The sequence below is a fragment of the Dermacentor silvarum genome, chromosome 8 (genome assembly GCF_013339745.2).
Source record: "Dermacentor silvarum isolate Dsil-2018 chromosome 8, BIME_Dsil_1.4, whole genome shotgun sequence".
Lineage (NCBI taxonomy): Eukaryota > Metazoa > Arthropoda > Arachnida > Ixodida > Ixodidae > Dermacentor > Dermacentor silvarum.
Genome location: NC_051161.1, coordinates 21424106 through 21448965, shown reverse-complemented (window position 1 = coordinate 21448965; position 24860 = coordinate 21424106). Strand labels below are relative to the sequence as shown.

The window sequence follows — 24860 nt, the reverse complement described above, 5'->3', positions numbered from 1 at the left end:
TATCGATTGAATATTGAGTATACGCATAATTTATTAGAGCTTTAAGCGAATAGCTGGGGGCTGATCTTTTTGTAGCCCAGACTACCTGATTTTCTTCTGTACCGTGACGGACCGGTATTAAAAAAAATAAATGTGTTCTTTTTATTACTTCCTCTTTTTTTTAAGCAGTAACAAGTTCACGTGCATGCATATTGATAAAAGCGTTCTCATCTGGTCGTATCGCTCGCTGTTGGTATTCTGTATTAATTATGTTATTTTATTCAGCTGGTGGAGCATAGTTAAGTAAGAACTTTTATGCTTATAAATAGCAACCGTCGTGCGTATCTGAAATATTGGTTTTTGCGGTATGTTGTTTGCATCAGTACAGGCTCGTTTGGACGGCAGCATGACTGCCGTTGTGATGGTTGCTGGTATAATAGCTAGGTGTGCTTAAGTTACCAGTTTGCACGTTCGCTTTTACTGCATGCTGATAGAATTTCTGAGTTTATAGAAGTGTGTTTTGGGGGGGGGGGGGGGGGGGGGGGGTGTTGACCAGATAATGTGTGGGCAAGACGAGCCTTTTATCCTATGCTTTTCGTTCTTGATACAAACGGGTCCGGCTAATCCTGTTGTGGAGCACTGTATATTTGTATATATTTAGCAGCATTTTTTACACGCAAAACAGCTTTAATATACCATTCGAAATAAATTCTTGCTTTAGTTTACTAACTTAATCGCGTTGCTGTTGTTGTATCGGATGCACGTCCGAATTTCGCTCGTTGGGCTTCACCTCATGGGGACTCTTTCTACGACGAAGCACCCTCTACAGGGTGACAGTTTGGCTGCGCCACTTTTTCGCTACACGTGTTTTCTTTCTTTTCCTTTCTTTACTTTCCCTCCCCCCAGTCCCCCCCCCCCTCTTTTTTAAATAAGTACGCGTATTCCACCACCACCCGCTTAGATAAGATGCGGCGTCGTGAGGGGTAATCCAGCGGTAGAAGTTCAAGACTAACTGTTGGTCATAGCTGCCCTAATGACGTTTTCCAAGGGTACGCTGACAGGATGCACTTTATCCCATAATACACCATGTTCGGCATAGTTTGAAAGGTTGACATTGCTAGATTTAACGCTAAAAATATGGCATTCCTTTGTATATTTAGCCTCCTAGTACTCTGTTTAATCTCTTGACTTGCATCCGTGACATAAGTTGTGTATTCAAACTATATCATGGCGTTTTATTAGTGGTATTGCGGTTGTATTTTCAAGGTATATCAACACATCAGTAAAAATATGCAAACGTACCGGGTTCATTTGATGTTTTTATTACACTCAACTGTACATACGTTGCTCATGTCTTGAATGTCGTTTCGGCGTTCTCGGGCGGTGGGAAACAAACAGCAGTGTTATGTAGTTTAATACATAGTCTCAGACAAACTACCGCACACTTATTGAAAACAGTTGTCACAACGACGTACACGCTTGCGAACAACCAGTGTGAGTGATGCGTTTGTGACTCTCGCTGTAAGCTGTACGAATGGCTCTGTATGGCTTCATTCTGCACACACGAATAGCAGCGAAGTAACGTGGCGCGAAAACGGAACTATAGTACACCAAAAATGCGGTCACGCTACTTGGTGCAATTCCATGGTTACAGGTAGAGCGAAGTTGACAGAGACGCAGGAACAAACAAACACGTATGCTAGATTGCTTACTCGCTTACAGAAGTAATTGAGATTTCTGGATGGTGCGCAGGACAGGAATGGCTGACGTGTGGAATTATAAATCCTCAGGACTCGTTGCAAGAAACATTTCTCATGTTTTTCCCTGTTATATGGAAATGCTTCTTGCCTCAAAGTTATTTGGAGTAAAATCTAGTGCTCGTTATTGTTTGTTGCCGTGTCTGTGTAAAATTCGCGCTACCTGTAACCATTCTGTGGTGCACATCGGCATATTTAAGGATCTAATTTTCCTGCAAGTATGAAGAAAGGTCAATGTACCGAATTATACTTCCTACCTGTCGTATTTCTGGACATGAAAAATAGGAAAATAGACAACCGAACTATGTTTTTTCGTAATTGCAGTGAAGGGTGCAACGTTGTGTGGTTTGTCGTGACGACAGTTGCACTGTGAAAATAGAATGTTACTTGCTGGAAACCAGCATTCAGCATCATATGCTCATTCAATTCGGGAAAAATAGTAGGCTTCATACTGCATGTGGAAATGAGATTCATCAGTATCGTCCAAACAGCCCCTACCTGGCTGTCGTGCACTTTGTTTACAAAAAAAAAAAACAAAAAAAACGCAAATTATAAATATGTTTGTTCGGAGATTTTATGTATGAGTGACGTTGCCTCTTATTACAACGATCCTTCGATTTCAGGTACGAATCTCAAGAATACCACTTTTATATGTCGCTGAGAGAACTAACCGTAACGACGCAAATTAACTTGAGCCACATTTTATGCTGATAATAGTATGCTAGGTATAATTGGCACACGTTATTTCTCTGGTATCTTCATCCTCATAACGCTGTGGTACCCTGCAAGATGAGATAATTTGGCAATGTTGGTTCGAACTAAACAGTTATGCCTGTCATATGTATCAAAAAACACATGTTACTGTATAGTTGAGCATTTGATTCATTCCTGCCCTGTACTACCAGAACGGCTCCAACAGAGCCTTTAGCACTCTTTGTGAATTGCATAAATAAATATACATCGAGGAACACGTACATTGCTTGTTGAGCAAGAGGGAATTGAGTTGGCAAGAGCACGGCGGAGTTGGAGGACATAAGAGGCCATACGTGTGGTTTAACGGGATTGCGAAAATGTGTCCTTTAAGAATATTGAAACGCTTTCATTGCGTGTGAACTATTACATATTCCTACGCGCCGACCCTTCAGTTGTTGCGACTATAATAACAAACAAATACGCGCTTCGCAGCGTACACACTCACGAGAGAAATCACTTGAATCAGATTTCACAAACGCTGACTGTTAGGAAACATATTCACGTAGTCTTTATCTTTGCACCGTGCTATCTTCGGGGCCCTGACTGTGTGTTTGTGTGGCTTCAAACTTGCTAGCCGTTTTTGAGCGACGACTCGGCAAACAAAACCTAATGTTGCAATCTGTCGGAAAGCCTCTTTCTTTCGACTAAAGCTCTTTCTCAATAAGCATAGTTGAAGCCCTGAGACATGCCACTCGTGGCTACAGCAGGGGTAACTTATACGCGAGAAAACATTTGCAATAAGCGCCGAATGTCGTCCACACGTGCCATCAGAACGCAGATGAATGTAAGTAACCGGACATGCACTACACGAAACAGGGAATATTACTCATGTAAGGAATTGTAAAGCCTCATTATTATACAAACATTTGGTAACACTGATCATACTAAATATGACTAGAACGGTAAATAATACCGATTGGACACCCTCTTGGTGCCTGAAACGAGAGTTGAAAGTATTCTTGCGATAGGGACACCTTGCGCAGGCTCTCTATTGCTTGGCGGCCTGTGACGTCAGTTTCGCTTCCTCCACACATCGAGTATTAGTATAGACTTGGTGACGCAGCACATTTGCGTCAATCTTCTGCTCATACTGAGTTGTTTTCGAGAGAAATCAGTGATTTCATCCCCATGTGCCTCAAGACTGCTGTCCTTACTGCTCTAGTGTACCGCTCATATGACTCGCAACAGCTCGACTTCTGCATGATGCGCTTGTAGGTCGCTGAGATGCCACATCTCTCATAGAGACTGGGATGTCAAGCTTCCTCTGTACACACGCGGGACACACCTGGCTTGTCTTGGGGAGAAAGTTATTCAAGGGATATTCTGAGGGGCAGTGGTGAGAAAAAAAATTGTAAGTACAGAATAGGGGTCGTAACGTGCTTGTACGGCTGGCGCGTGACTAGAACAACGGATAAGAGCAAATTCAACAGTTTTAGGAGATGTCAACAGCAGTTTCTCGGGCGTTGTCTCTGGTTGAATCACGCCGCGCTGTCGTAGACGTGGGAGGAAGCGCTGCTTTTGCGAAGGGACGAGCGCCGCCTGTCCTTGGCCTGCAAGAGAGAGGTTACAAATTTTTTACAAGCACATTTTTGTATGAAATACCCTATTATGTTTTTATGAGTTTGTCATTGAGATAAATTTTATTGATTCAACTTGACAAAACGATGTTTACAATTGTTTTTACTCGAATAAATAAAAATAAGTAAGACGGTCTCACGTTATCATTATTCCTATTTCTCCAAGCACCATATTTCTTGACGCAGAAAACCGACCGCTTTCGCAGCGTCGTTCACTCAGCCGGAACCAGTAATATTTCAATGTTTTCCTACACGCTTATAACCTTTATATGTCATTTTTGAAATGCAGCCGTCCAGGGCTTCCATCTGTGCTTCCTTCCGTCTGTTCCTAACATCGCGGTTGTTATTCCATTGTTTGTGCGGGACTTCATCTTTGCTGATTGTGTCCCAATGCTGTCACTCCTACCACCACCCTCCTTCCCACGCGTGCAATCACGCACCTAGAATAGAGCAGGCTGTCTCGTGCTCCCGAGCGCAGAAGTCCCCCCCCCCCCATCCGAAGGCTCGTATGCTCACGCAGGTCGTAGGCACGCACTTGCTGGTAACGGAATAAGACAACTCACGTCTGTAGTGTTGTATCCTCTGTTAGGCGCCGCCGAGCGTAGTTCTTCGATCTTGTAGCTCCCGGAGAGGCTCCTCCGGCTCTGGATGGTGGCGTAGTCGGAGCGGTTGCGCTTCTCTGTGACGTCGATGTAGCGCTGCTGCTGCTGCGTCACCTCGCCGTAGCTCTGGCGCTTCTCTGCTTCCAGGGCTGCGGCCGAACCACGAAAGGAGGAGCAGGGATGGGGACAGGCGGAGGAAAGGCGGGAGTGGCCCGTTAGGAGAAGTCCTCAGCTTGATACTTTATTCACCGGGAGAAGGTTACTGGAACTTCGTTACAACAGAAGACGGCAAAATGTATGTAATAAACTGAGTACCTAGTGACTAAAGGCGGTCATTAATTACACATGTAGCCTGAGGAATATACGTCATTCTTCCTTTCGTTAAAGTCTTTAGTTGGACCTGAGTTGCGACCGAAAAAAGAAACGGCGCGTGCCAGGAAGACGCACCACATAAGCCGGCATTGATCACTGGCCCTCTGTGAGCCATGTTTAGTCATTTTTTAGCATTGATAAGCGATAGTTTAATTTAGTGTGGCGTGCCCAGAAACAAGCGCAAACACATCGTCCCTGTTTTCTCAATCTCGGGTCATTAACGCTGGGAATTTAGCATCGTTGCTTCTGTGTATTTATTTATAGCTGCTATAATGGCCGTGACGTAGTGAAAATAATTTTCGTTTTGTGCACCTTCTTAGCATCAGCTACGATTAACTCTTTTTATTTTTCTGTGTGTTCGTCTACTTCGGCACGCCATATCGCACCCTTTTTGAGTTGAAAATCTCATGCACAGTTTGCTAGCTCTGGCTTTTCTTCGCTTACACTGCAGGTTTGCCTTATTTACTTCTTGCCAAATTTGTTTACTTCTAACACGAACAATTCAGTCCTTCGGATCCTTCCGCTGTTTGCTTTGTTTTGCCTTCTTCTCACCACTATTCATGCTACCTCACATCAATGTTAGCGAGGATGGTGGCGGTGCTCACGAAATGCTCACATTTTTCAAAGTTCTTGTGCGCTTTGGTCTTTTTGATGCAGACGGTGACGACGGTGATGACGACAAGGACAGCGATGAGAAAGGACGCGGCGGGAACCAGCAGGGAGGGATCCTTGTAGAAGACCCAAGCCCGGTCATGACCTGCGTCGCAATAGTACACGTTATGGCAAGCCATCTCGCCTATGTCGTCCGATGTTCAGTGCAAAGGAACTGTCGCAGAGTGCCGCTTAAGCTCAAAATATTGGTTTCAAAACTTTGTGGGGCGCAAAGTCGACGAGAAAGAAGGGTTAAAATTTACCTGTAGCCTGGGCACGGCAGCCTTCGATTCAACATTACAATCTGCGCTGGAAGTTGAGTAGCCGATTACTTGGCTAAACATCCCGCAAGTCTACGGGCTGCATGTGTCATGAAGTTTGTCTTGTGCTTTTTTTTTTTTTTTTACTTTAAACCAGTGCCCTGAAAACTTTCGTAGCCGATACTACACCTATTGAAAAATAAACAAAACAAAACCACAGGTCCACACGTTTTGTAGCTGATGGTTTCTTTGTGTCTTGCAAACCTTAAAAGTAAACATCTTCAACAAAAATCTGTCTGGCCCGGTGAAACAATCAGGAAGAGACAAAATTTCTAGCCAAGACGCCGTCTCTGCGGCCATCAAGAGTGGACGAATCGGCCTCAAATGTCGGATTCTCGTTTTTAAATGTGGCTGAAGATTTTGTCTTTCCCTTTCTTGTAAGCTGTTTTGTAAGCTATCCGTATAAGTGTAACGTTCGCGCTCGCATTTTTCCCCACAACACAATATTTTTGACGTTAGTGATTGCAAATGCTCATTTCAAGACTGTATATACGCAAGCAATGCAAAGCTTCCTTGGTCGCAAGCTCCTGGCGGTTGCGTGTATCACGCCAGTATATTTAGCTCTGTGACCAATACAGCAAAGGCGCATGTTTCTAGGAATTGCATTGCCGTTTCCTCGAATGGAGATGGATGATCGAGAGCCACGTTAAATGATGCGCCGCGACAGTTAGGTTAGGTTATGTTAGGGAAGCGCTTACCTTCGTTAGTTGTGTTGATGATTATGGCTTCGCTACCAGACCCGCGTCCAAACTGGTTGGACGCGGTAAGGTACACCTTGTATGTCGCACCACCGTCCAGATCTGTGAGCGTGTAGCTCGTGTCGTCCGAAGCCACGACCGGGATGTGGTGCCAGGGGCCAGCGTTCTTCTTGTAGTGCAGAGTGTAACCTGGTGAGGGATGAAGAATTCGCTGCTTAAAATTGTACTCGTAAAGTTAGCGCCAAGCGCTCTGTACTTATGCTATGGTTTGTTTTGTTTTTAGTTGCTTAAGCAGGCACCCCGCGTTCTCGCTTGCAGCTCACTTGAAAGGGACTCTATAAGGAGCCACACTCCATCAGTTTAGACCGGTAAAGTAGTCTGTCAAAATAGTGTGTTCATTCATTTCACTAAATAGGTTTAACTGCTGTTGGAGAAAATGAAGACAAAAAGTAGTTTTATTGAATTTTGCACCGAAACTTCAACACCGATACGTCAGTATGGCGTCACGGATTTCAAGATATTTTCGCGTATTTCCGGTGTTTTGGCTCAGAAAATGTTATCGAACCTTCCAAGGCCTTTGATTTCATCTGAGATAAGATGTACAGTCTTTTTTTTTTTTTTTTTACGGATAAACAATGAAGTAGACCCGAGTAGACGCTGCCAAAATCCGTGACGTCTGGGTGAGAACGAGCGGGAACTTCAAGGCGGCCTCGCCACTTGTTCGTTATTGTGCCTATTTCTGGTTTACCAAGCCTCCACTCATGATAAGAGTGGCAGTTTTGCATTGCAGAAGCATAATTTAAACAGCTGAACTTTATATTCGTTTCTAGTGCACTTTGAAACTCAAAGTTATTTCTGCGTTGGTAAACCACCGCCTTATATCCCCTTGCGACCAAAAAGCCGGCTGTTAAGAACGTCAACTGTTACTCAGCACTCATTATGTTAAATATGTCATATCCACAGGAACAATACATTTTTTGAGGACTTCGTGACTGCTGGCGTGTCTGAGTTATGACCACTATTCGCCCATAGTGGGCCAATAATGTCAAGTAACGTGCCGCAGGCTCGTCTGTAGCAATTCTGTCTATCCACGTTTGCCGCTCTCGCAGCAGTTAGAAGTTTTGATGGATATTGGTTTTTGTGTCAAACCGGAACATATTTTTTATTTATTTCGGTAAATGCCAGTGAAAGTCTCGTGGCAGAAGGTTGGCGTCTTTACTGAGATGTTTCACCGCAGAACTTTGATGTAGATGCCGTGGCTTGCCTGAATAGGTTATGCCGTGCTTATTTGTAGCATTAGCAATTTAAAATTTAATGAGCCACAAATGCAATATTACTATAGTTTATGAAGTTTGTGCCAATAGCCCTCATCATATTTGGTGATTGATCAGTGTTACTGGTCGCGCGGTGTAGCGGTTAACTTCTGCTGCTCAACATGAGGTCCCGGCCTTGGCTGCAGCATACCTTTAGGCGCGAATGCGAAAACGCTCACGCACTGGAATTTCACTTTAAGACGTTCCATGTAGCAAAAATAATGATGGACGCCGTGATTGCAAGTTCTCCATCACGGCGTCCCTCGCAATCAAGGACGATAAAACACGTTTGATCGATCACACTCACTCACTCAATCAATTAATCAATCAATCGATCGATCAGTAACTCGATCCACTCTTCCGTGCTATGTTTCCCGTAGATATGTTTCCGACGACAGTACCTGTTACGGGAGCAGCGGTGGCCTTCGAGTGGGTCCACTTAACCTTGAAGGCAGAGTCGGTGCTTGAGATCAGGGTCAGCGCAGGGGCGAATGGCACATCTGCAAGAATGAATGGTGGCACGTAAACATAAGTGCGGCGTAAATACCAGCTTCATGAACGACGATCCCTTCACTGCAAGTTGTAAAGCGCTATGGTTTCGTTATACACATGCCGAGCCAAAGATGAACCGAACCCAGCGGCAGGATTGCGGAAGCCGTTTTCAGTGTTTAACCATGCTTCAGTGGAGTATGCTGAGCGAGACGATGAGGTGTTCTATATGGTCGTACTGCAGCATGACAGCGTTTCGCAAAAACGTACTGTGAAAGGAACTTAGGAAAAAATGTAAACCATTTGCTCGTCTTAGTGAGTTCGCTTATTGTTAACCGGTGAACTTTGAGGCAAAGCTATCCGAATAAGTAAATGCTTCGTTCACACAGTATAGGGCCAATCTCATAGCTCACTGAAACTTCAAAGAATTAAAGCGACACGGGGCGGGGCAGCGTTCACGACGTCGATAGAGTCGTCGAAGACACTCGTATTACCGCGGAGCTGCTTGGCTAATCCTTAGGTACAGTCCTAATTTGCATATGCGCCAATACAAAATTTTAGATTTCTTCGACTTAGCATTTTTGTCTACATTTAACTCAACAAGAGCGGTAACTCAAGGGACTCGCGAGGCTTAATTGGCTCATTTTAAGCACGCGTGTTTTTTGTTTTTTGTTTTTTTCACCTGTCAATGATATAAATGAAGTTAAACGCTGGCCTTATTTGCCGACGGTTCATTTTGGAATAAAAACTCGATTGGAAATCCTCTCGCTTGATGCAAGCAATAGAATGGCATACAAACCACTTTATGAACGAGACCTAACGTGCGCATGGCACAACTTAGGTTTGAGAAGAAGCTTGGTCAATAAGGTACGAGTTGTTTGCAACCGACGGAGTGACCCTAAAAGAAAAAAAAACTGTCTGAGACCTGCCTGTAATGTGAAAGCGTTATTTTTTTATTTTCCTACGTTGCAAACGGTTAAAATGAACTTGTGTCGACAAACGTTTTGCGCTGTATACTAACCGCCATCCAATGTGCGGACGAGCAGCGCTTCGGATGGAGGTCCGCTTCCAATGGCGTTGAAGGCCTTCACGATCACGCTGTACCGCGAGGACTTTGAAAGACCCACGAGCGTGACTTCCTGGGATCCGTTGACCACTGTCTCGACCGTCTTGAACGAGTACGGCTGGCTGGACTCGGCCGCCCGGTATCCCACGTAGTAGCCCTTGAGCACACCGTTCCACGTGTCTCGAGGAGGGGGCTACAAATGTCGAGCAATGCGGAAAACGCTGAAAACTTGCATCATGGTTGTGTGAGCGTCTTGCCAGAGTTGACAATACGAGGGAACAATGCGTAAGTGACTATGTAGTTTTAAAGGACTTGGTGCTCGGTAAGTTGGTGTGGTTTACGATACATTTTTTTTTACGGCGCGAGAACAGACGCCAGAAAGAAAAATTGGAGGACGCTTAAGCTTCGCATTTAAGAGTGCAACGCGATAACATTCAAAGATCCCTGAATGCGTGTAAGACTTCCCGGCAACTGCAGCTTTCTTTTTTCTCCACCTTCGCCTCTGCGCGCCGCTGCCGTTTTACGCTGCCGAAAAGGCGATCCCCATCTGGATGTGTGTGTGTGTGTGTGTGTGTGTGTGTGTGTGTGTGTGTGTGTGTGTGTGTGTGTGTGTGTGTGTGTGTGTGTGTGTGTGTGTGTGTGTGTGTGTGTGTGTGTGTGTGTGTGTGTGTGTGTGTGTGTGTGTGTGTGTGTGTGTGTGTGTGTGTGTGTGTGTGTGTGTGTGTGTGTGTGTGTGTGTGTGTGTGTGTGTGTGTGTGTGTGTGTGTGTGTGTGTGTGTGTGTTTTGCAAGTAACCTACCCGGACGCGCCGCGCTTGGTATGGTAGAAATGCTGGAAAAGGGGTTTGTGTTTGAGTTTCCTCGTAACATAATTATGTTTTCTCTTACATTCAAATTACAATCCGACGCTATCATATCTGTAGGTTGTGGTTAAGTCGTACTTCAAGATTTTTCTGACGGATTTTACCTTGAAAAATTTAAATTTTCTTCACTATCGCCTTGCGCCACGCGGAGAGCCTGCGCGGTCGGGGTGGTTCGGTATTATTTTCTCCGACGTCGGCGCGCCCACGCCTACACCGACGCCGGATTTTCTGCGACACGGTGCCCTTAACGCTATCCCGTTAAAAACAGGCATGTATTTCCGCGGTGAAATGCAATCTGTGGAAAGCGTGCGCTCCTACGCGCACGCATACTTATGCACATGCACTTACAGACCAACACATAGGCTTGCTCACGTATGCACAAGACGGGCGTAGTTCTTGAGGTCCGTGTTTTATTGATTTATATTTAGTCGACAGGGAGCGTTCTGTTATTTTCCCGCGATTTACGTTGCCAGTATAACTAGATTGGTCAACAGGTTGGCGCATGTTCATGGTCTCAAAGAGAAAGTGGTGCGCTAGTCAGCGGCATGAACTGGACATAAAAAAAGTACCTTCCACGAAACGGCGATAGAAGTAGGTCCCTTGGCAGCTGCCCAGACGTCGGTTGGTGATCCGCCGGGCTCTGGATGCGGCAAAAACAAGAACATATGACACAGGTTACCGAGTTGTCATGTTGAGCTTTCAAAGATAAAAAGACAAGGAAACTGGTGGTAATATTTGCTTGCGTATATTTTCGAACATCCCATTTCCATCTAGAGCATTTCTTCGCCTTGTTTTGTGTTTTACCAACTTCCTCTTGACCGTCACGTTCCGTGAAAGCGCCACGGCTACAAGTTATGCGAAAGCCCTTCCGTAAATCGTGAGTGGGAGTAACGTTGGTCAGTATTTTAAACGCTACGGGCAGCGTCTTCATTCATTACGGTGACCTTCCTCGCAACACATCTGACGCTCTGGACTTATACGGCTCATAGCAGAAAGCAGCACGCCGATCGCTTAAGTCATCGTCGAGGTTACAAGAGCTGTTGGCAGCGGTACTGGTAGCCTTCAGGGACAAGCAAGGTCGGCACCAGCTCGCAAGCAGGTGCGAACTCGTCGGCACCACCTTAAGCGTAAGCCATCATGCGGTATGTGTGTGTAACGTCCTGAACGCAATGAGATTCGCTTTTGTGCGGGGGCTTACGTGATGCATATTGCATGCAAGGCGGGCTGCTTGCTGACTCACCTTCTTCGGCGGTGAGGAAGCGTACTGGGTCCGAGGGGGGACCCTGACCCACTTCGTTCTCGGCGGTCACGGTGAGAGAATATGAGGCGCCCGGGTGAAGCTCGCTGATCATGGCCGAACTCTGGCTGCTCGGCACGGTCTGCTCCATGAGGCGATGCGCCCCGTCTGCGGCGGCAAGCGGAAGGCGCGCGAGAGTTCTTTTGTGTGAACGGGAGTTGCACGATTTACCATTGGGTGTACGAACATCCGTTCATTTCGATGAGCGCGAATTTGAATACAAAGACCGCGTCTGCATACGAATTTATCATTGGTGAGTAGCGACCGGAGACAGCGATGGACCCTCGTGTTCATTCTACACTTTACGTAAGACTTGCACGAGTGTTCTGCAGCCACGGGGCGGAGGAGAGCAATTGTATTTATGCGCATGGCTGTAACCATGCAAATCGGTATTCCGGAAAGTAGCAGTGAAACATGGGGAGACTGAGCTTCATTCTGAGCTGGGATGAGGCTAGGCTCGGGGTTGTTTACTGGTCTCTCCTCTACGTTTTCCATAAACTTTCCCTGTGGTCGTAATTCTGGCCCCCTCTGAGGATGCAAAATTTTGTGCCGAAATTAATCGTCGTAGTACCAGAACGTCCACCGTACGGCCCGTTTCATCGCAACTGGCTAGGTGCGTCTATTGCCAGGCATAAAACTGCAGTTTAGTAGACGGAGATACTTCGTCGTCAACATCTACAGGAAAATTATGGTTGACTACAGCGCTTGCGTCTTTTTATTTGTCACAATCAGCAGCAAGAAGAAATTAAGTGCAAGTCCTTCACTACTGAAGAATGAATATGAGCAAGAGCTGTCCATCATATTTTTCACACCTCTATTGTTGTTAACGAGTGAAGTAGCTCTTACGCAAGTTATGGCTTTTTCGCAGTTATGGCATTTTCCACGTGCGAATACATGTCGCTGTCGTCGATGTCCGCTCTCAGTGAGAGGCTTTTCTAGCCGGTTGCGACGGAAGTGCGCAGGAATTATTTTTCGCAATTCGTGTTCTTTCTGCTGTTGGCGAGATGCAGGTGGTTCTATACGGGGGAAAATGTTTTACGAGGTGATTTTCTTTTCTTTCGTATTAATTTTCTTTTTAGTTTACACTGTATACCTGTAGTTATGCGGAAAAGAAGGCCCACATACCCCTGTCCCTCCAGTAGTGTACGATGTAGCTGCTGATGGGGCTGTTCCCGCTGTACGGCTCCGACCAAATGACGTTCACCTTGCGGCTCCAGACTTCCAGGATACGAAGGTCCAGCGGTTGAGCGGGGACCTCTGTGAAAATGAAGGCAAGAATAGCAGCATGTTTCACTACATGGTTGCGCTTGCGTTGCTTCTTCTGTTTCATCCGGAAGAATGACCGTAGCTCACCGACGACGAGCAGCTTGATGTTCCTCTCGTCGCTGCCGTACTCGTTCTTTGCGACGCAGGTGTAGAGGGCCGCGTCGCTCCTGTCTGTCGTCGGAATCGCCAGCTCTGAAGTCACGCCGTTCTCCGTGTTCGACTCGAACTTTTCGTACCTGCGTGTTAAGCCGGTGGGTGAGTAGGCCGCCTGAAACCGTGGGAGGGCGCTCCTATAACCGTGGTGTGGGCGTGGTGTGGGCGCTGCTATATATGCAGCCATTATAACACTACTACCATGACTGCAGTAGCAAGATATCCCTAACATTATACATGAAACGAGAGTAAATGATATTCTTGTAGGGAGTAAAAAACAAAAAGATGAAACTGGGCAAGCCTTGTAATGCGTAGAACAAATTACTGCTTAGCACCGTAGAGTAATTTGATGGCTGCTAAGTGGCACGAAACGCATCGAGGCTGCCAGGGGATGATAGAAATTGATGAGTTGGCGTTATATCAAGGGCGAGCTCTTGCCCTTGATATAACTTTTAAGTAAGCTGCTGCTGCTGAATATTGTTAAAACGGCAGTTTACTCCTTGCGAACATGGTGATGTGATAGCTTCGTAATAATTTTGGTTGTTGGATGCAGAATACGGCGACACATTTCTGAAACGCCTTGGCATGTGCGGCTTATTTGTAATATATGTGTGTGAACAGAATTAATACAATGTATGTGCCGCTCACTATTTCTGAGCGCCGTGTTTTGGGGCAGTGTTGGTTCTTGACGCATTTCTATAGGACGGGTGATTTCAGTTTGTCAGCGTAAACATTCGTTAGAAACTTGCTGTTATTGCTGGAAACGTCCACCACACCCGTCCTTTACTGACGAAGGATTATGTTCCTGATGCGTATTCCCAGCCTTACCTTGTCACTGGAGCGAATATGAGCCGCTTCTTGTCTTGGGACCAAGTGATCTCCAGTGGTGAATCCCCGATGGCTTGGCATTGTAGGGTAGCCGCTTCTCCTCGCCGAACGGTCTGCACCTTGAACTTCTCCTCGAACCGGGCGGGCACTTTTGAAAGATAATCAAACGAAGTCACTGATGAAAGGGTGATGACTATGCATCATGGGATGTGGTCCTTCATAGTAACTGGAATATGTTTTCGCTTCATCGATCATAGGTCGGCAAACTTTACTCATGAGTCGACTCACTCAGAGTGAGACCGCCCCGCGAGTCAGTTTGAGTGAGCCAGGTGGAGTAGAATTTTGGTGAGTCCTAGTGAGGGCCCGGTTGAGCAGAATTATTGCGAGTCTGAGTCGTAGTGAGCTTTACGGAAAAATACATATTTTTTGAGCGAGTTTGAGTGAGCTCCGTTTTTTTTTTTCTTCTTTTTGGCCGACCGATGATAGTGATGCAACAACTGGTAAAAGTAATATTTTCTACTGCCAATGTATTCTTCATTTATATTTTTCTGCTCATGGTCATATTGTGCTCCCATTAATATCTGTGACGTACAAGAAAGCGCTTTATATTCTTTAAACATTATAAAGATTGACGACGCCGACGATATCACAATGTTGAAAGACTCCTCTCGGGTTTTATTGAATATTTAACGCGCAGTGTGCTTTCCCATGGCATCAGAGAAGAACTCATCGATGTTCGCTTTGAATCTGAAAAGTAGGATGCGAGGAAGGAGTTTAACACTCTTGTCTTTAACAAACAACAGAAAGCACTGCACGCCTAAAGGGAAGTTCGCAGACGACTTGTATGGTGCGTTACCGATCACTCTGACGGTGATTTCCTTCTCGAGTCGTTCTCCGTAGCTGTTCACTGCAGTGCAGACGTATGTACCGCCGTCGGACCTGGTGGCATTTTGTATGAGCAGCGTTCCGTTTGTGGTTCCAGAGACAAGTGTGCCACCTGAGACGCCACCTGAAATGGTCATACGTAGTTCAGTACAGCCCGCCGTTGCGAAAAGCCGCGTCTTGCAAACTTACGTTTGGCCCACGCCACTGTTGGTTCTGGGTAACCGTGGCTCTGGCATCCGATTTCCAGTTTATCCCCCAGCAGGACCATGCCGCTGCTTGGCTCGACAGTCCATGCTGGCGGGGCTTCACGCATGTAAAAAACAACCGGAGAGGCATGCCTCATTTTGTACAGGGTGTGTTGGCTATTGCAGCGTTCAGATAAACACACCTACATGGTTTAATGTGTCAGTTAGCTTTACAACCATGCACGCTTCATGTGCAACTGTGCTAAAAGAGGGAAAAGCATTCGCCGATATTCGGCCCGAACTTTAAGGCTGCTGCGCATCTTGCCGCGTCAATTTTGGATTCGTTGTGTAGAAGAAAATTCATCTGGTGTAGGTATATTTCAGGCATGTTGAAGCAATGGATATTGTCTTTAGGTGTGCCTGATGTATAGTAGCCGTATATTGAAACCTTACTGTTAGTAATTGAAACTTGAAGCACAGAGCCTTTAAACTCTGGCCTTATGTTTTCTTTTCCTTTTTCCTGCAGAAAACGTTTAGTAATGCCCAGTGATTCTTGATACGATTTGTATGGCATACATTCCATAATGTTCCCTCGACGCTTCTCTCGGATTGCAAGAAAATGAACAAACGATGATAATAAAGCAACCGATAAATCTCACTGCCTTCCCTGTGTGGAATATATCAGTTTCTCGCAGTTTTACAAAGAACGTAACCTACATCAAATGACGTGAGAAGATACCTGCGTCTTCATCGCTTTCTGCATCTGTGGGTGTTAAGGAGCCTCGCCGGTTTTGTAATGAAGGTATACATGAACTTCTGCGTGACGAAGCGCTACTTACCGTTCACAATCAGTTCCGCTGTGTATCTCGTGGCTCCGCCTCTATTCATGGCAGTGCATGTGTAGTTTCCCGCGTGACTTTTGCGTAGCTTCTTGATCACCAGACTGCTATAGTCCTGGGCGTTCTCTGTCAACACTGTGTCGTCTTCTGGAAGGTTATGATTATTCTTGCGCCATTTGAAAGTGAAAGGGGGGACTCCAGTGACGGAGCAGAAAGCCCTGAACTTGGCCCCTTCTTTTAGGTTTTTTGGAAACACTATAGGTTGAATTTCAGGAGGGTCTGGAATAGGAACAGCAGCGATTAAAGTGCGTTGTATTGAAGCTCTTGGATTGTGCTATGATTTCAGTGATTTTGACCGTAATAAAGGTCAAAAGAATCTTACCTGTTGACAGGACATCTTGGAGACACATGTGAACGAAGAACGCCACGAACGTTTCAAAACGCATCGTAAGTATAGTGCCAGCTTTAGAGAAGACAGGTGTCCCATACGCGTTCTGGTTTTTCGCCGACGCTCTTTCGCAGAATACGGTCTCACTGCCATCTATCGAGTAATCCTTGAAACATTGCTAGTGTCTTCTAGAGCCGACGTTTCTGTTCATTTTAGTGGCATTTAAAGTGGTACCCGGCGCTGCTAGACGGAAAGAATAGTATGACGCTGAATAAAACCCATTGGCTCTTTATTTATAAGCCGATACTGTGTAGTTTCCCGCGTGACTTTTGCGTAGCTTCTTGATCACCAAACTCGTGTAAGATTTCCACTCGCGTTGGTAGCATGTTGAAAACGGCATTTCTAGGCGAAGACGTCGTGTTTTGGCCAGAGGTCGCTGCAAGCACAAAACCGTTTCGGAAGTAGGAAGTTTGGTAGCAGCGTATGAGCAAAGACTAGTGCTTGACGAAAGAGAGCGGTCGGCATATCGACATCGATGGTGGCTTATCGTGAGACAGATGCAAGGTGAATTTCATTTTTTAAGTTATATGTAGTTTACTGCAATGCTTGGCATCGCTAGGGAGATTTATTCATTAACGATTGCGTCTAGCAGGATTATTGTTGTGTTCTTTACTAATGCTTTGATAACAATACTAACGTATATGCACGAACGTTGCCTGATACGAGAAAAACGAACCTTTTTTTAGGGAATTCATAGTTGCATTAAACAGGATGATACCTTTTGTTTCACTTCTATTGGTTCGAGGATTCATGAATGATTATGGTCGCATTCACGCCGTTGAATTATTGACCTGGCTTGAATTTTCATTATTGTTACAGTTTATAGCCAGTGTTGCGTGTTATTTTCGTGTACTAATGTCGCTTTCACAGTAGTTGAATTACAAATTGTATCGTGGCTTCAAAGCACAGCTCTATGGCGTATTTATGACTTTGGTGTTTCTATGGGCGTGTTACCGGTAACGGATATAGTTATGGTTTTCTCCAGTGGACTCCCAACTTCGTTGCTTGCAGTACAGGAGTAGGTGCCTTGGTCTTCTTTCTGGATGTTTGTGAGATGTAGTCTTCCGTCAGGCGAAGTTTTAAGCGAGTTCATTCGGGACCCTGTCACAGAAAAAAGAAGTGATGTAGGTTTCTCGATCACAAACTTGGTCTGTACTCAGCGTATCATATCCAGTATTATCCAGTATTGATAGATAGAAGAGCACACGTTACCACTCATATGCTTCCACGTCGTTTTTGGCGTTGGTTGTCCAGATGCAACGCAAGAAATTGTCAGGTTCGAGCCTCTTGCAACGCGCTGGTCGCGTGGTTCTATAAGCCAGCCAGGTGGCGCTGCGAAAATAGCCATTCATTCATGTTGTAAACTGTTGTGCCACATATGGACGAGAGTTCGCTGTCTTAAAGTTAACTGAAAACAGTGTGAATGGATCAGATCAACGGGAAGAACAGACTACGGTTGATGATAACGCTCCTAAATGTATTGTACTTTTTTTTTTCGCCTTTACCTTTACACTAGACGAATGTAAGGGTTTTGAAACATTCCGTAACCATGTCCTTGAATCTATCCAGGATCCTAAATCAAGTATTACAGGGGTTGATGGGTACGACAACAAATCAGGACGTCAAGTACGGCTTACACACCGCACGTAGAAGCTGCAATATACGTCATGGAATGATCCAATGAAGCATACTATCATTAACGAATTAAATGTGAACGAAATAATTCAAGCGCGAACAAAGAAAGTAGTCAAGACTACTTTAGGTAATTAGTGTGCTTTTTTGGATGTAAAACTAGGATAAATAACTGAGCTCTTATAAGCAATGCATCAACAAAACCACTGAATTCTTGTGTTCACGTTTAATCCTGGTGTTTACATTTCATTTGTTAACGGTAGTACACAGAATGGTAACATGCTCAGAGGCACAGAGCTGTTGTGAGAAGGACCTCGTAGCATCATAAAAAGACAGAGCGTTGTATAACAACCAAATTCATACTTTGACATCATGATATAATGCTTTGCCGTTATGGAATTTATTCGTTTTCTCAAATCAATAATTTGTCACATTTTGGTGATGTACGATTCGTAATTGTAGCCGTGTCCATAATTTGGTTGAAACCTAAGACAATCTATGTCCAACGAATTCAGGAAACTAGATGCTCGTGTTCTGAGGTAACAGACAATACTTGAACACCGTCCCCACCGATCATCGGCTCAGAAGGCCGTGAAGTCTATTTTGTGCTTTTCGAGAACGTCTGGCTTGTGCGAGCGCCTTTGACTCTGTAGTGCTGTCCGTGCACGTCTCTTTAATTCCACTTCCGCACTCTCTCTCTCTCCCTTCTTTCTATTCTCCTCTCTTTCCCCAGCGTAGGGTAGCCAACCGGACTCCTGACTGGTTAACGTCTCTGCCTTATATTTGTCTCTCTATCTCTCTCTCGACTCTCTGCTGGGGAACGGTCTTAAGCAAGCAGTTTGGTATGTTCATAGCTTTTAGTTACCTTTGGTGCTTAATGCTGGAAAATAACCTTGCAAAGCATTGGTCAGAATGAGGAATGCGTATCGCAATACACAGCGAAATAGTTCTCCCAAATATTATGTAGTAGGCTTTCGTGAAATGACCACCTTACCGTATATCACGAGCGGTGCTGTGTACGATCCACTAGACGTTGGTGACAGGACTTGACAGGTGTAGTTTCCTGCGTGCGTCTGCTCTACGGGTCCAAGAATTATCGTCGATAGGTCAGCTTGCGTTTTGATTTGGACATTATCATTAGGGACCAGAATCTTGCCGTCCTTTATCCATTTGAACGACAAAGGTGCTTGCACTGTGCTTGTGTAGCAGACAATTTTCACCGTGTCTCCGAGCATCACTCTCTCCTTTATGTAAAATGGCACCACGTCGATTTTTTCTGTAAGCAATAAGAGAGACTTGTGATTTCTCATACCGCAATAAAATTGTTAGGTTAATACATGAAGATTACTCACCAGTAAAAGATGAACCAAGGACGATGAACGTCGTTACGGCAGCGAGTAGAAGCTGCATCGTTAAGTTGTGAGTTGTGCGCGAGCGTGTTGTTATCCTGGGGAAAACGTACGACAGCAGATGCCTAACGCCCTCTGTCTTACAGCGACCGAAGCGTGCGGATTTGCTAGCGATTGCCATGGTTGTGCACGCGCGTAAAGTTAACGATAAACGCAGGTTCTCTCTTCAACTTTAAGCATTTCTCCAAACTGTTTCAAATTGCTGAAATATCTTCTTTTCCTCTTGTCTTAGTGTTTTTCTTACCATATACTTTAACGAAAAACTTTTCGTGTATGTCGGCGCCAAAACCGTTTGAAGCTGCGCAGGTGTACGTTCCATCGTCCATTTTCGTAGATTTTGTTATCGCCATTGTCGCCTTTCCTTTCCCTTCTGCCTTTGCTTGTCCATTGCCTGTGAAAGAGAGGTAGATAGAGAGCAGGACAAGCATCACGGCGAGGTCACTTCACTGAAAGCACTGTGTCTGTTGACTATTACTGCGAAATACGTAGTATAGCATCACGTTTGACGCGTATGTGCTATTTCGAAAGCTCTTGCAGAGCTGCTGCGACTTGCTTACATGGTTTGAAACCTTATAACGGTGCATTGATTGGTGAGTGCGCAGTAATATTTTTGTACCTAATTACACATGGCAGTTCTCTTGGAGACGCCCAGTCAGAGACCCTTGATACTGTTTACAATCACTTAGCGTACGCCCATAGTTCACTACCTTTCCGTTGAAACCTATAACATCATTATTCTCGAGTCCTAATTATGTGACAAACATACGAAAACTATCTTAGTAGGATAAGGAATTCGCAGCGCTAAGTTGTGGCATAGCTTTTGAAATAAAGGATTACTTGATACAGGGTGATTGTTTTAGACCATACATATTTTGTTCAATAAACTAATTATGAGCGCAGCGAACGTGGCGTTTTTTGCAGACGAGCTCCTAGGCGAGGTAGACATGCTCTGCCGCTAATAACGCGAGCTTCAGAAGACTAATTTACAAATAAATTTGTTAATTAGCGTTTTTTTATTAGTGCCTTCGGGGCAATTGTCTAAATGGCAAATTTGGAGGAAGATGCATTTTAATGCGCACCCATTTTTGTTGATATCTTGAAAATCGCACCTCGTTCGAGATATTCATCGTTGAATTCCAACGCTCAATGGAGGCAATATCGAGACCGAGCGCCTCCCGCTGCGCGTCAGACGCCAACGCCCCGTAAATAAGTGTGGTGTGAAGTTTGAATGATAGCATGCCGCGGCGCTAGCTGATTTCAACTTGCAAATGCAAATTTCCTAACTTCATCACCCCACCTAGTTTTATGCCGTCCTCGACTGCGCTTCGTCCTGCAGTGGACAAATATAGGCTGATGATGATGATGCGGCGGCGAATCTTGACCCGACACAACCGCACATGCTTGCCAGGCAAAGCGTACCGTATCAGTAGCTGCCGCGACTAGCCGAGATGTTCAGTATCAGACTTCGATGCCTCACGGTGCGTTTCTGTTTGACATGATAGCGGGGCCGCCTTTTCTGCCACTCCCGGCCGCGCTTGGTTTTAATATTGCCTGTATTTACCGTTGAAATTCGTTTATGAATATCTCGAATTAGATGCAAATTCCAAGATGTTTAAAACATGAGGGTGCAATAAAATGTAACTGCCTTCACATTCACCATTTAATCAAGTGCCCCTAAGCGCTAATAAAAAAAAACAATTGATTTTTCTAATTATTCTTCAGAAGCTCGCGTTATTAACGGCAAAGTATGTCCACCTTGCCTAGGAACTCGTCTGTAAGAACGGCTACGTTTTTGTATGTTTTAAATGAACAACACCATGTATGTACAGCTTTATCGGATGTTGTGGAAAAGGTGCGTACTCGCATGATTAAGGCCCCTTACCTTCCGTTTTTCGCAGAACCACATCAGGCACGGGGTTTCCTGATGCCGCACACAGGACAGAGACGTTATTTCCTTCGGTAATCATCACGTTGGATGGTCGCTGTGTCCATTTCGGAGCAGCTGGAACAGTAAGAAATTACATTTGCGCACTTTCTGCTTCTCACATTTATTTCGATGCCAAGGAGTAGCAATCAGCCTTATATAAATAGGTTAATACATTTCGACAAAGAAAAACTTGTATTGCGTCATGCAAAAGTCACCGTTCATCACATGATAGCTACTGTGTGAGCTACGTTAGACCTGCACTTAACCGTAACGTATATGTCCAGACATTCGATATGCTTCGATGCTTCGGTCTTTTATGGTAACCCGTCCTTGTCTTTAACGCTTCATGAAGGGAAATAATATGTTGTATCGTTTTCAAAGTTATTGACGTCAGACAGTTTTTTGCATATAAGTAGCATGTAAATGCATTACGTTGTTTTGTCGTTAAACGCATAGTCGTGTTACTATCATAGCTGACTTTGGCGTGGAGAAGTGATACAATACTTACCGTATATTACAAGGTTAGCAGAATGCGTGTCAGACTTCCCCTTGGAAATTGCAGTGCAGCTGTAGTTGCCACTATCTTCTTGTCGTGCCGGGTCAATAGTGATCATGGAGAAGTCCGTCTCTGTCCTCGTTTTAATTCGACCCTCTGAGTCTCGTCCTAGTACCTTTCCGTTCCTCGACCACATGAACCGCGTTCCTTCGGACACTCTTAGTAGGGAACACGTTGCACTAACCCTCGACCCTTCGACAAGATTGGCAGGAAAGGAGAAGGGTTGCACTTTGACGGTGCGACCAAATCCTGCAAGAACAACAGTACATGCGTACAGTACCGTAGACGAGCACGTCTTGACAACAAGGCAGCTGGATGGTTAGGGCATGATTTGAAGCGGACTTCTTACGAGAGTCAGATGCGGCGCGTTACTTACCAAAACACAGTAGAAGCAGTATCGCGGATAGAAGATTTACGTCCATCCCATGGTGTGCCTTGCTGTTGCCGCCGCTTCTTTTCAACGTCTTCATGGCTGCAGAGTAATCGTTCAAACACTCGACTGAAGACAAGGCCACGCAGCACACTTGGAGATTGGAGGGTCAACAATAGGAAGGGGAACCTACATGTATCATACAGTCTCGGGTTGGTCGTCGCTCTGGATCATCTGAAGGGTCTGTGGCGCCCTCGATGGTCGTTTTGGTCAAGTAGCGGTGCCTGTCGCGTATGACGCTCGAAATACGCATGGCGCAAACAGCGCTTTTTTGTCTGAAAAGCTGTTGTAGAAGCTGAACTCATGTAATAGTTCTTAAAATAACTGCTGCACGGTTTTCCGGTACGTGTTTATCGTAGTGAAACGTTTTTGTTCTTTGCGCTAAAGAGAAGGGCATGGGTAATTTCGCATTAGCCGCACTTGGAAGAACCACGGTAGCGAAGGCGCGCTTTGCATATTGTAAAGTTTCCGAAAGCACATTGCAGCTAGTAAGACCCTTTTAACTTTCTCTCACCGTAGATCGATATTAAAACTGTTTTAGTGAGCGCCTCCGGCACTTCATTGTCTGCGCTGCACTCGTACGACCCTGCGTCCGCCTTGGAGGCATTCCTTATCTGGAGTTGATTTCTTCCCGGCGCCTTGGTTTCCTTCGGATCGCCTGCAAATGGGATGAAAGAGAAGGATTTAGTTTCACGAAGTTAGTTTCCGCAGCAGTTTGTTGTGCCATTTCATAAGGCGTTGAGAGATGCAAACTGGTGCGTCGATATGGAAACTTATTTTGCCTTGCTGCTTTCATCTTCCGTTACTAATTTTGTGTTTTTTTTTCGCACTCAGGGCTTCTCATATTTTCGCGCTTAGTACATCCTCACAAACCGTCATCAAGGGAATGCATTATAGAATTGAGGTGCAATTTTGTTCTTCATCCACGGAAAATACATTCTCTAGGAAGCACAGCTTCATCTGTTAGTTTCGCAAAGCAATTCCAAGGACAAATATTTATACTGATCTTACGCCATGTTCGCATACATCTTGTTTTGACGATGAACCGGACTATACAGTAAGGGAACTGTTGCCACTCAACCGCTTTTTCCGATGAGCTTCCATTTCACAGAAGGCATGGGATTGCCAGAAGCTTCACAGGCTAGAGTCGTGTTGCCGCCCAGATGGAGCCTGATGTCCGTTGGCTCGACAATCCACCGTGGCGGTGCTGCGTGTCCACAAATACCGCTCTTTAACAAGGGCTGTCTGGTAGCCGTTAGCGTTTTCAATAAATAAGAACAAGAGCGGTAGCTAAGCATAGGAACCGTCCGTTTTGTGGCACGAAAGCAGGAAAGGATAGCTATGGTATCGTTCAAGTTTCTACTGCTGCTGAGCTGTCACCGTGTAGTGGTCGCAGTGTTAATATCGGGATATAGCATATAGCAGCATGAAAATAATAGTCACGTTTACTCTCACAGTTTGAAGACGATATGTGCAGAACTCGTCACAAACAGGAATCGTTGGTAGTGATTGGGGGTGTTAAATAAAGTAACGGTGATAAATTTATTCGCGTACATAAATCATGTGGCACTGTAAAAATTGAACCACAGAGAGCCCAAAGCGAAGTTGTGGTGCGTGGCATCACAGCATACTTACGGGACGAGCTCGAAGAAATCGCCAGTAGCTCTAGGTCAAAAATCGTAATCATCGGCTCAGTCCCGCCTACGCTTTTCCTGCTTCCTTTCACTTTATGCTTACCGTAATAACTTACGTCTGGAGACCGATGCAATCACATAAAATGGGCTGTACAAGGTCAGCTACGTACCTAGGATATTGAGTTGCTGTGAGTGGCTGTCCAGCTCCTGGCCCATGTTTCCGACACAGGTGTAGTTTCCGCTGTCTTCTGTCGTAGTTGGGCCAACGACAAGTGTGCTGAACAAGGAGTGGTATACGATCTTCACCTTGGCGCTCTTGGCCAATTCTTTCCCGTCTTTGAGCCATCGAAAGTTGACATTCGCAGTGCTGCTAATCGTCGTGCATGTAATGGTAACAGTATTTCCAACGACAACTTTGCTGGGGAAGAAGAATGGTTGCAGCCGCAGAGAGCCTGCAGGGGTACAGGAAGCCGATTAGACAAATCTTTCTTGTGACTCCGAACTGGTCGGCGCGTTATGTGGTGCACTCGGCGGGGTAAAATGGGGAAGCCAGGCATGACGCTGATACTCGCATTGGATAGAGAGCTTACCTTGTGGATCTTTAGAACTGTGGTGTTGCCGTGGCGAGACTTCCAGAGCCAGAATAGTAATCCCGAAATAAATAATAGCCGGTCGTAGCATCCAAACGTCCATAGTGTGTACGTTGTGTACAGCCTATGTGGTGGCCGTTTCGTTAGGCGGAATGGGCGCTAGTAGGACGGTGTAATCAAAGACTCTGGCGCCATCTCTGAACTAGTCCTGGCACGAACAGGGCTCCCCTAAACGCTCGCGGGATATCCAAAAACGCCTGATGCCCGATTTGCACAATGCTTTGTTTAATCGTTGTCAGCTGTGATATGAAAGAAAACAAGTTAGAGCAGACAGTCGGTAAG

At 45.3% G+C, this 24860-nt stretch overlaps 2 protein-coding genes across 2 annotated transcripts; both read right to left on the bottom strand.

The window, feature by feature from the left end:
• Positions 1-3410: 3410 nt before the first annotated feature.
• Positions 3411-5831, bottom strand: LOC119460776 (uncharacterized). Its single transcript, XM_037721862.2, has 3 exons — positions 5657-5831; positions 4630-4817; positions 3411-4039 (listed from the first exon to the last, which is right to left on the bottom strand). Exons 1-3 carry the CDS (start codon positions 5829-5831, stop codon positions 3968-3970), a joined length of 435 nt encoding a protein of 144 aa, XP_037577790.1. The 3' UTR covers positions 3411-3967.
• An 852-nt stretch (positions 5832-6683) lies between these two features.
• Positions 6684-22334, bottom strand: LOC119461994 (Down syndrome cell adhesion molecule-like protein Dscam2). Its single transcript, XM_049672382.1, has 12 exons — positions 22241-22334; positions 21817-22113; positions 18967-19248; positions 15058-15171; positions 13984-14176; positions 13090-13238; positions 12862-12993; positions 11680-11844; positions 11009-11079; positions 9533-9770; positions 8424-8522; positions 6684-6898 (listed from the first exon to the last, which is right to left on the bottom strand). The coding sequence occupies exons 1-12, from the start codon at positions 22332-22334 to the stop codon at positions 6684-6686; spliced, it is 2049 nt and encodes a 682-aa protein (XP_049528339.1).
• Between the last annotated feature and the right edge of the window lie 2526 nt (positions 22335-24860).